We start from the raw sequence: 12,045 nt of genomic DNA, 5'->3' as shown, positions 1-12,045 counted from the left end.
CTTGACTTTTGCTATTACTTTCATGATAAACCAGTTCCAAAACTAACTTGTGCACTCGAAAGCTCAGAGGCAAGAGAAAGTACGGCATTTGATGACATCATCCTAATGGTAGGAAAAATCACAATGAATGGATAATAGTTAAAAAAAAAATATATATATATTGTTTTAAACTTAAGCGAAAGCATCACACTTATGTATACTATCATGTATAACTATTACATGAATTATACTATCTTGTATAGATAACATTCCTTAATGTATTTTAATGACATCACTCTGTATACTATCGATATTCCGTTGTGTACTATGGTTTGTTTTAAATTATAATGCAAGGCTGACTACAATGCCACCCTAAATAGGATGGGTTGCTAATTTACACATCACTCTTATCAGATTTAAGATCTTTATTGTCATATGTACATGAAATTATATTTTGCAGATGGGGTAGAACAGCAATAAAATATATAATGAAGGACAAACTAAGAACAAAGATATACTACAGTAAATTTAAAAGAGAATAAAATTGAAAAGTTAATTCTTTGTAAAAAAGTGGCAGTAAGTAGTATTTTATTAAAGAACATTTTATTCATTGATTTATAGTTTCACCTTAAATTAAATACTGTATTAGTGATTTAAAAAACTCCTTTCATTACGATTTTCCTACCATTAGGGGGCGGTGTGGCTCAGCCACATGACGTCATCAAATGTCGCTTCCTCTCTCGAATTGTGAGTTTTGTCCACGAGTGCAAATCTCAAGATTCAACCTCAAGTTTTCACATTGGGGCTGTGAGTGTACATTTTAGTGTACAGGCACAAATACTTATTTTACAAGTTCACAAAACAATCTACATGCTCTCAAGTTTTGCTACTGATTTACCTTCATGGGTCAGTTTTGTACCTTAGATTTTTTGTGCTGAGTTGATGACTTTCTGCAGAGATGTGCATCCGGCACACCACAGCTGAATGCCATGGGTCAGTATGCTTTCAACTGAGCAATGGTAGAAGGAAACAAGCAGCTGCTGGGACAGGTTTTTCTCAGTGCCCTTAGAAAGGACAGCTGCTGCTGTGCCTTCTTGATGAGAGACATAGTGTTAACAGTCCCTGTAAGGTCCTGAGTGATGTTTGTGCCGAGAAATGTAAATTTCCTCCATTTCTCCACTGATGTTCAGAGGGGCAGGTTCGACCTTCTGTTTCCTGAAATTAATGATCTGCTCCTTTGTCTTGGAGGTGTTGAGTACCAGGTTGTTACTGATGCACCATTCTGAGAGTTTGCAGTCTCCTCTCTGTAGGCAGAGTCAGACTCTACCCTGTGTGATATCAGCCCACCCACAGTGGTGTCAACTGCAAATTTGATAATTGCTTTTGAGTTATGCACTGGAGTGCAGTCGTGGGTGTAGAGCTAGTAGAGCAGAGGGCTAAGCACACAACCCTGTGGAGCTCCAGTGCTGAATGTAAGAGTGGAGTAGTAGTAAAACCGTAACCACAATTTTACCTTCCTTTATCTCATATTTACCTTACTCTTACTATAATAATCATAGTTTAACCGTGACACTAGTAAATAAAAATGGTAATCTTTAGTATAATGGAACCATAATTCATCCTAGGAAAAATATTGACATTTCGGAAGATATGTTAAAATATGTTTTAAAATTAAAAAAGCATGAATTAAACATGATTGGCATTTGGAATTAAATGTATTACTTTATAAACCATGAATCATTTTTAAATAATTAACAGCTTAATTAGCCATTTGTTTTGGCCTGTTTAGCAATTTATCTGCAATAAACCCGAATTGAATACCTGACAAAGCTGTTGTGTTACTCTCCATGTATTCCTTTATATTATTAAAATAACATATGAGCGACACCAAATAATTAAATAGATCTGGGCGAGAAATCAATTCTAGGCGTGATTAACAAACTCTATAAAGCTTTAATTGTTTTTAAATTGATTTAGATAGGTATTGATCCCTTCCCAACACACAGGGTAATTTGTTTGGTGGTGAAAAGGCTTTAGAATGTAATTTAACAGTAACCGTGCAGTTTTTAGATTACATGTCTTTTTATATGCAATCTCATAAAACCACTAGTAAATAAAAGTAAATCACAAACTATATTAAATGGAGATCTATCGTACACAAGGGAAGTTAATTTCTAGGGGCACAATTCAAGAGATATTTTGTTTACTACCAATATACCCCAGCAGGGATGTATTATGGATAGCATGGCTATTTCTAACTTAAGGTCCGTGAGGATTTTCCCCCTTTGTTCAGAAAGCAGTTTATCATCTTCAGCATTGCTTCCATTCAGGTATTTTCTTCAAGAAAAATGCTTCAGCAGTGCAAGGGGTGCTGGGATTCCATGAATCTCTAGTACATACATCACAGCTATGTTTAATTCAAAAACTGGTTTGAAAAGCTGACCGATAGTACCGCAAGATCAGACTTTGAACTATGGCCCACGCATTGCTCATGAATAAATAAATTCTGCTTTGTTGGAAAACATGTTAAGGCATGAGAACCTGTATTATTTAATGCATAGAGGTGTATACAAAACCAATTATCCATTTCACACTTTCAGCATTTTAAAACAGTCATGCTTTTCTGTTGCTCCAGGTCTCTAGATCAAAACATTGATGGACTTTCGAAAAGATAAATTCGTTTCACATAGTGAATGAAACTATTGCTTACTATTCAAAGCTTCCAATGCTGGTTTAGGCTTAAAAGTCTCATTGGAGCCCTGTTAAACAAGGGAGAATGTTACCCATAGATAATGCAATGCAACGATGAAACTGTAAAAGTTAAAATATATTTGAGAAACCATTTGGGTTCTTAGATTGCCACACCTGTAGAATCCTTTTGGCACCTTGAACATGCTATTATTTTGAAATAAGAAACTTTAAAATGCATTTCAGGTTTGCAACAGGTTTAATAGGGCTCGATACCCTTAAAGAGACAGTTCACCCAAAATTGAAAATTCAGTCTTCATTAACCCTCAAGCTGCTCCAAATCTGTATAGTTTTATTTGTTCTGTCGAACACAAAGAAGATATTTTGTAGAATTTCTACACTTTTGACTGCCAGTGTAATTCTTCCTACAATGGTAGTCAGTGGTGACCAAGAACTGTTTGGTTACAAGCGTTTTGCGTGTGTTCATCAGAACAAAGACATTTATACAGATTTGGAACAATTCAAAGGTGAGTAAAAAATGACAGAATTTCTATTTGAAAGTGACCCATTTGTCAGATATGGTATACCATAACCGAAATGTGACCTCTGCATTTAACCCATCTAGTGAACACACATACATACAAACGGCGCAGTGGGCAGTTATCACTACAGCGCCCAGGGTGCCCCTCAGTTGTTACCTAATGGCACTGAGACTTGAACCGGCGACCTTCTGGTCAAGAGTCCGACTCTCTAACGCCTGTTATGGCAAAGTCAAACTCTCTAAAACAGAGAAACCTTCAATCTTGACAGTTTAACTTTGTTTATTTAAAAAAATCGAACTGCTGCATTGTACTTGGGTTGACAAACCGAAAAGAAACAAAGCAAACTCACACAGCTGTCTATGTGACTTCATCATCAGAAAGAAAACATTCGTGTTGACAGAGGGATATGTAATGGGAGAGAGTTCACACTGTGAATCAAAAGTCATTTGCGAACTGATTTAATCCGCGCAGAAATGGCACACAAAAGCTCAGGCGTGTAAAAACGTGTGAACCAAGACCGATAAAAATGCACAGATTAGAAATTCATTATGCACGTTTGCTTGAGGAAAAATGACACTTTGCATCTTTTCTACAAAACTTCTTAATTAATATCGTAATATCCTGGCACAGGTGTGATTTCAGTCCTCGAGTGTCGCAGAAGCATCCGGAAAATGGCTTCTGCTCATCTCGCTAACAGTTTGGCTGTGATGACCTGTGAATGATTTACTCTGATGTCAGCCCCAGTTATAAAAGTAGATCTTCTGCCAAACGGGCAAGTAGTCCATCAGTGGACCTGAGAGGACAGGAAAATAAATACAGTCAGCACATAACTTTGAGTTTCTTAAAAGCTTTTGTGTGATGGTACTTGGGCGAGATGGATTCATTACTTACGTGCAACCAAACCGACTCCAGGAACATAATCTGCCAGGAAGCGGAGAAGGAATAGGATCTTCGTCCTGTGGGTGTATATGAAACAATGTGAATTAAATTACAGAACAACAGAAAAACCATTTTGCAGTAAGATGCTAAATGTATGCTTATGCATGCAAAACTCGCTGTAACAATGCTAGGGTGTTTTGGGTGGCTGCCAGGGTTTTGCTATGCAGATATTGTAAGCATTTTAACACCACAAATCCTTGAATAACTTTGATATAATATTAAATAATATTATATAGCCCCTAAACATGGCTTTGCACAATGTTAGTCTGTGAGATTTTTCATTAGTTAAGTCTCTGCACTTAAGTAGAATATTAACACACCTTCAAGTATGAGGCATAGTAATAGGTCTGCAGCACATTACACTAGAAGACTGCGTTATTGTAATAAAAAGACTCGAAGTCTTGACAGCTAAACACAAAAGAAAAGCAAATGACAGGAGACACTAACTCAGAGTATCGGTCATAGAAGGGGGAGCGGAGTAGGTAGTAAAGGAGAAGGAAAGCCCGTCTCCTCATCTCAGCTCGCTCTTTGCGGTTCATCGTCTTCATGTCCCTCAGTAAACCGAAACTGAAGATACAGCACCAAATAAAATGTTTTTAGATCTTCGCACGCTGAGGAAGCAAGCAACGTGAGAATGAAATAAAAAGAGCACCTGGTTATCTCCAAAAGACCAGAGATGATCCATGGTTTCCAGGAACGCTTTCCGCAAACCCCAAGACTGGCCACTTGGAAATGTTAAGAGTGATGAATGCCAGGCTGACACAACGTTCAAACAACTTCACCATCAGTTCACAAACTGGAGTTAACAAGGGCGGAGCAACCATCAAAACCTCTAGGAATATTCCTTTATATTCTGATTAAATATCTATGATGCTTGCAACAAATATATTCCAGTGTTTTGCTGATTTATGGAGGGCTCATAAAAACATGAAATGAACAGCCTTTGATGTCACAGCTCAGGAGGGACCATGTCCGTCATGTTTTGCCATCAGCCATTCGGGGGCCCCTGAGAATTAATGATTTATTAAGCATAAATGTGGCTAATACTACGCTAAAATTGTGGTTAAAAATGTATACAGTATAAACATGAGGATACAATGAACGAGGGGTCGTGCGATGTACAGTGACTCTGCAATTGTTTCCTGAAGACCCAGAGGGGTGGGGCTTGGGTGGAGCTCCTCCTCCTGATTCCTGCCTACTGTATTTTTCTGAGGGTGACCCCAAAGACGAGACTGTAATGATGGTGCTAAAGATAAGCAAAAACACGCTGTATGAATGAAGAGTATGGGTGTGTCAATGGGATGTTTACATATATTTAAGATATAAAAGATCCATTGTATACAGATATATTCACATATTCCACACTGGAACTGAAAACATGACAATAACTAAATATTAACCCAATTGACTTTCATTGTCAAGACATATATTCTTTTGTGTTCGATCATAAAAGAGGTGAGCGCTCATGATGATTGACTTGCTTACAGATTCTTAGAACTACAGGGCTGACAGATATCTAGGTCTTACTGTTCCCTAGTGGTCGTATCGCTCTTCCTGAACGCTGGCCGACAAAAGTCGTGTCTTCCTCCTCTTCAGCATTCCTCTCTGTGAGGAGAGATCAATGCATGAGTGCCATGCAGAGGAAATGGCCACTTAGCAGACACTTTCCATCCTAAAGAACCCACAATACAATGACAGCCTCCCCTGAGCCACCCGCAGGTCCTGTCTCAGTCATACATACAGTATAATGAAACTCAATGACATAGTAACAAGGGCTGTGCATTGGCAAGGGCCTTGCGATGCGATACATATTAAAGGTAAACTATGATCTCTCACCTCCACTGCAGAGCTGTGAATTCCTGTCCAGAGGAATTATAGGTGGTGATGTCTGGATGCCTGATTTGTACCAGAAAAGCAGGAGACAGCGCAGTATCGCTCTGAAAAAACACATGCATATATAAATATATATATATTAGGGCTTTCAATGTTAACCCATGTGATTCATTTTATTCAAATTCAAGCAGGATCCATTCGTTGTGTCATTCTTTGTCTAGGTTACATTACATAATCACACTCCTATTCGTGTAAAGGCTTTTAAACCACTTAAGTGTGATTAGAAACAGTTGCTTTGTTCAGTGAAGATAGACAGCTTCTAGCTGTGGGATGGGGCAAAACGCAACGCGAGGTCCAGTCTGGTGTAACGTTATACAGTCACGGGCTAACGGCGCATCCTAACCAAACATGATGCGATGACCAAAATTCCTGCGATTGTTTGTCAAATACCGAACGCGAAAACGGGGCGGGATGCGAAAATCAGTCACAAAACACAGCGTCAGCTGTGCATGCACCGGTCTCGCGCCTTTCCCTCACGGCTCTTGTCCCGTCCTGCTCGCCACACACAACCAATCAGAACACTATTTCTCTGTCCACACACCCACTCACGCTGCAGCTAAAGAGTGCAGAGGTTTGTATTTCTGCGACGTTGCGGCCGGTGTAAGTTCTGCACCTCATGAATATTAATCGCCAAACATGGATGATGACAGGCTATATACATTTGATTACATCCGTTTAGATTCTGAAATTCTAGCATAACGTCCGGTGGGGCATCACAGAAGTGATGAGAACAGGACGCATCTCTGTGCATGCGCACTCTTCAGCTGCGTGGACAGACAAAAACTGTTCTGATTGGAGCTGCCCTGTCCAGTCAGAGCCCTTAAGATTCACATTGAGCGTTCCGCCTGTCAAAATAAATGTGTTCCTCACACAAAGCTGAATTGTAGGCCTTGGAAACGCATGTCCATCATATTTTTTAACAGTTTACAGGGCTTCACACGTTGAGTAAACGTAAATGTTTGTATCCCTTTAAGCCACCTCAACACTTACTTTCCAATCTGAATCACAAGAATGACGAGCCAGCGTCCACCCTCCCTCCAAAGCTTATGGGCCGCCATCTCTGTGAAAACCTCCACATACTCCAGAACCGACAACCAGGTTAGCAGCTTCTGTTGGGAAAGAGACTATACACACACACACACACAACATAAATCAGGACAAAACACACATATGTTTGTCATTTTGCAGAATGCTTGGTCCAAAAGCATAAGAGGTTAGTTGCTCTATCACAAACTCAATATAAACTCAAATGGCCTCTGAGGAGGTCCATTAAGGTCACGGCTCGAGAGCCCTCGGCTGTGAACGCAAAGCCATTTGTCCTTTTCCCTTGGCTGAGAGCTGGCGTTTATTGCCGCTCTGAAAGTGGCTCGGTCTTTAAATGTGTTTATTCCTATACACTGGAAATGGCGCGCGCTAAGATAAATATGTCTCTCGAACACAAGCGTTCTGTAGACTACGCTTGCTCGAGAAAATGTGTCTGTTTGTCGGAAGGAGGTATTTCACGTATCGCCCATACGGAAGCCAATGAGGCCTGTCATGAGCTGGACTAGAAGGTGGATAACAACGAAGTGTGTTGTATAGCAGTGAAACAGGGTTAGACCAAATGTTTTAAAATAAACTCCTTGACAAGGACAAGTCAAAAGTCAGTGTCGGCTTTGAGTTCCCTTGTATGATCTTTCTTGAAGCAGAGACAGACTGTGCTTTTCTAAAGTTCCACAATTGAGAACTCTCATTCCTCTATAACTATGCTGGTTACCATGCCAACTGCACATGCAAGAGTTGCAAGGATGCCAATGATAAGGGGAGATAGAGAGAGAAAGAAAATGAGGCTTTCGAGGTCGTCAGGTGAGACAGATTACACCTGGCCATTTACAACCTTTTTAGTTATGCCTGTAACGTATCATGTGATATCTCAGGCATTATGCGAGGCACATCTGATGATGTCTTAAAGAGACAGTTTGCACAATCATTCTTTCATCATTTATTCACTCCCATGTCAATCAAAACAAAGATATATTTCGAGACATGTTGTCAAATGTTGGTTTTGTTGTCAGAAATCCAAAGATATCTTCTTTTGTGTTATAAAAAGTCATGCAGGGTGAATGAATAAGAACTATCCCTTTAAATATGCATATGTTCCTTTAAGTAGATATTTTAAGCAAAGCTGGATGATTGATGGTTGATTGACAGGTGAGTGGGTGGGCATTCACTGGATCCAGAATGCATTTTGCATGTAGTGTACAGTACACTACAGCTGTGATGTGGTTTGAGTGATCGGATCATATCGAACCTTTGTATTTTTATCACATGATTAGATGACCTAAAATAGATGTCAATAAAACAATATAAAGAAGTCCAAATCCATGACCGGACACACAGGAATACATTGGGAAGAATGTCAGATCGCATTCCCCATTTACTGCCATAATAGGAAAAATGTATAGTATGGGGGTCAATGGGGGATGAGATCTGACATTCTTCCAAATATCTTCTTTTGTGTGCGCAGCAGAACAAAGAAATGCATAAAGGTTTGAAACAGGTTTTATTGAAAGTAAGTGACGACAGAATTTTTATTTTTGGGTGAAATATCCCTTTAAGGTTACGGTGTTAAGGACATGCATTACCACAGGCAACGCCCGAGACAGATTCTTCCTCAAGATGCCATCATTCAGCAGCACTAGCAGGTTAGATGCAGAGTAGACTGTGAATAGAAGAGAGAAATGCAAAGATTACAGGGAAATTCAGCAACACTTTATATAGTTAAATTTGTATATATACACACGCATTTCGAATCAATTTTATTGCTGTTTTATTTTTTAAGTTGCATTTGTGATCTTAAATCATTTGCATTTTAAAGACACGTCTTATTTATCTTTGTCAATCATTTTATGTAAAGCACTTTGAATTGCCTTCCTGTATGAAATGTGCTAAATAAATAAACTTGCCTTGCCTTACTTTGTCCACGCCCAACAATACACATATATTACACTTGTCACAATAGTGTTGACATAACATTGTGTAAGTAGAGGCATCTCCAAATAACAACAAGACAATGATAAAATGGCTAAATGGCAATATTACTGTATTGCACACCACGAATGATGTAAAATAACACGTAACCCCATTAATGATTTACAATTAATGTTATCAGGAAGAATGCGCAGACAGGCCTGACTTTGTGAGATATGGACCCGATAACTACACTGTGCTGGTGACTGGTGATGTATTTCCTGATCCCAGAACCTTTCTTCACTATCGCTTTCTGGATGATCTCCAATTGCCCTCGTCTATAAAATATGAAAAATCCAACAAAAATGTTAAAGCAGTGATTCTTACCCAACTCGGACAGTTCATGAGAGTCAGAGAAGCGACCTGTAAATAACACAGTACATATTAAATAATGTAAGGAAACTAAAAATGCAAAGTTCAACATGCAAGCTTTTAATATCAACTAGATAACAATAAAAGTTTAGCATGATGTGGTTTGGTATCGTATGGGATGGAAGTGACAGATGTGTGACGTCATGTTACTGACGTGCAATATATCGTCTGTACTCGCAGTAATTGTGACTTTATATCAACTGCAACACTACTTAATATATATATATATATAACTGCAAAAAGTTTTTCAAAACCTTGACAGCTCCAAACATACAGAATTGTACTTGCACATTATATGAACTTAAATCAACAAACTACAAACAAGTGCATCATATAACACTCTAACGCAACAGACAGATAAATCGGGTTTATGTCGATAAAGTGTCAAAGAATGCGTTAACTTTCACTTTGTGAGTTTCTCACCTGCGATCAGGTAACTGAGAGTGCGCACTGCGCTCTCCAGATGAGCCGTGGCCGCTGGGTTCGTCTTCACATACTCCTCATAGCGCTCATACAGACGGATCACTTTATCCAGACACGGCACAGACATTACAAACCACCAGTCTTTCCTCAATCACACGAAAACATAGAAAAATACACACAGTACGGCAGCACTTGCACTTCCGCATATGCAGAGCGCTGTGACCCGACGTCATTTCCGGCGCGGTGAGCGCTCCACTTAAAGACGCAGTTACTGTTTTTGACGTTTACAACACTAGATCACTCACCACTTTGTATAGTTTATTACAGGCTGTAGGTGTCAATTAGAATAGAAATAGTGGATATATCACGTTTTTTATCTGTATGAAGTATGTATACTGTAGAGTATGCACATTGTGGTACACCCACAATGCAATGCATTTAGGTTGAGCTTCCTTTTTTAAAGAAGGTATACACTGGTATGCACTAGGCTGTACAGTAAGCTAGTATTTCACTCTGAACATTGATTTTTCTAACCAGAAATCTATTAAAACCTTTATACGGGTCAACGGCAGAGAAAGGGATTAGAAAACCTCTAGATGCATGACCCAAAATTGAATATAGCTCACAACATCATCTAGCTCTCACAAGCACTGGAATCAATTGAACATTTATTTGTTTTTATGGCCGTAACCCTTCATTTATTCTAAAGGTTGATGATCCATTTCTCACTTTAACCTAAAGACTAGAGGGTACAAAAACTGAGTTTGAGCATCAACGTAAGTGTGGAAGAGCGGAGATGAGTGGACATATAGAGATAACATTCATGAGGAGGGATTAGGAGAAAGATGAGTATACATAGAATCTGCTTTGCCATAAGCTATTCAAGTGTCAGATCAAATTTTAAACAGGTGCCCTTTCCCGATCCCACCCCAGACTTAGAGTTCAGGCAGCGCGGACGAGAGACTTCTGCCCGAAGTGGTGGTTCTGGAGCAGAGGAGACCTCGCCGCCGAGCACCTGGGTTTAAGCGGGATCGCTGCCTTCCCAGAGGGAGCGGGGTGGGTCGCCAACATCCTCCAGAGCCTGCCTCGTCGGCCCAAGAGGGGCGGGGGAGCCGGGAGTGGCCCCTGCCTTCCAGAGGCCGGAGCCTGAGTCCGTCTACCCTCAGTGAGAGAGGACCAGGCCTGGACTTTATGTTGTGTTTTATTTTGTTTGTATGGCCGGCAGTCGACTGTGAGAGAGCTGCCGGCATTTTAAGTTTGTTTTATTGTTTGTTAAATTAATTTAAAAAAATTCTTTACGTTCGTTTCTCGCCTCGTTCCTTCCTTTTATGGATCTTCGTTACAAGCACTTTAATCCTTTGTTTCCCTTTGCATTTTGCACGGAAACAATTATTGGTGGGCTGTTGTTGTGATCTGTAGGCAGGTGCTCAGTGGGGCCATTTTGAATCTTTTTTTATTTTAGTCAAAAAGAAAAGTTGCTAAAGAGGTGAAACAAATTCTAGCATTTTGAGATTTGAAGATCAAGATTCGACAGATTCAAAGACATGATCATGCAGAAAAAGCCCTAAGCAGAAATGAATTATGACTGAATATGATTTCGTATTGACATACTCAAACATGAAAAATTATAATGTTGACTTTACAGTTCAGGATACAGGCAGGGTTAAAATGTCAGAGCCGACTGTTTTTCTGTGAAAATAAATGACTATAATCTGTAAACGACACAGGCCTGCCGTCGTCATGACATCATTACCTCTAGGATGGAAGGGATACGCTTTAATAGACATTGCATGGGAAGATTAGAGGGATGAAAAATCTAATTTTCTAATCTAAAATAGCGTGTGCCATGAAGCCAGGGCTTTCCCCTGGAGCTTCTGTTAGCCTGTGGTCTGCAGATCTAAGGGTGAGAGATGGTGTTTGTGATTAAGCACAGCAGTTTGATGACACTCTGTCCCACCGGTGCTCTGTTGAGGGTCATTCGTCAGACATGAGTGATGCTTATGAAGGGAACGAGTGAGAATGAGGCATCTCTCTCTCTCTCTCTCTCTCCCTCTCTACATTGAATACAATGCCTTTCCATTGTTCTTCTCATCTTCTTTTCTTTCATAAGATATAATTAGCTTTCTTCATTTGTGAACATGCATTAACCTTAAAGAATTGTTAACCCATGGAGTTCAAAGAAATAAAACAAGAAATAAGA

The 12,045-nt window shown here is 39.6% G+C and overlaps 1 protein-coding gene across 1 annotated transcript; it reads right to left on the bottom strand.

Annotated features, from left to right (window-relative positions):
• Positions 1-3,470: 3,470 nt before the first annotated feature.
• Positions 3,471-10,103, bottom strand: pex16 (peroxisomal biogenesis factor 16). Its single transcript, XM_079466141.1, has 11 exons — positions 9,846-10,103; positions 9,378-9,413; positions 8,666-8,742; positions 7,032-7,165; positions 5,985-6,085; positions 5,676-5,753; positions 5,245-5,394; positions 4,801-4,873; positions 4,596-4,715; positions 4,101-4,165; positions 3,471-4,002 (listed from the first exon to the last, which is right to left on the bottom strand). The coding sequence occupies exons 1-11, from the start codon at positions 9,970-9,972 to the stop codon at positions 3,944-3,946; spliced, it is 1,020 nt and encodes a 339-aa protein (XP_079322267.1). The 5' UTR covers positions 9,973-10,103; the 3' UTR covers positions 3,471-3,943.
• Between the last annotated feature and the right edge of the window lie 1,942 nt (positions 10,104-12,045).

This window comes from Barbatula barbatula (genome assembly GCF_947034865.1).
Source record: "Barbatula barbatula genome assembly, chromosome: 10".
In the NCBI taxonomy this organism is placed as follows: domain Eukaryota; kingdom Metazoa; phylum Chordata; class Actinopteri; order Cypriniformes; family Nemacheilidae; genus Barbatula; species Barbatula barbatula.
This window is presented reverse-complemented; position numbering and strand designations above follow the sequence as displayed.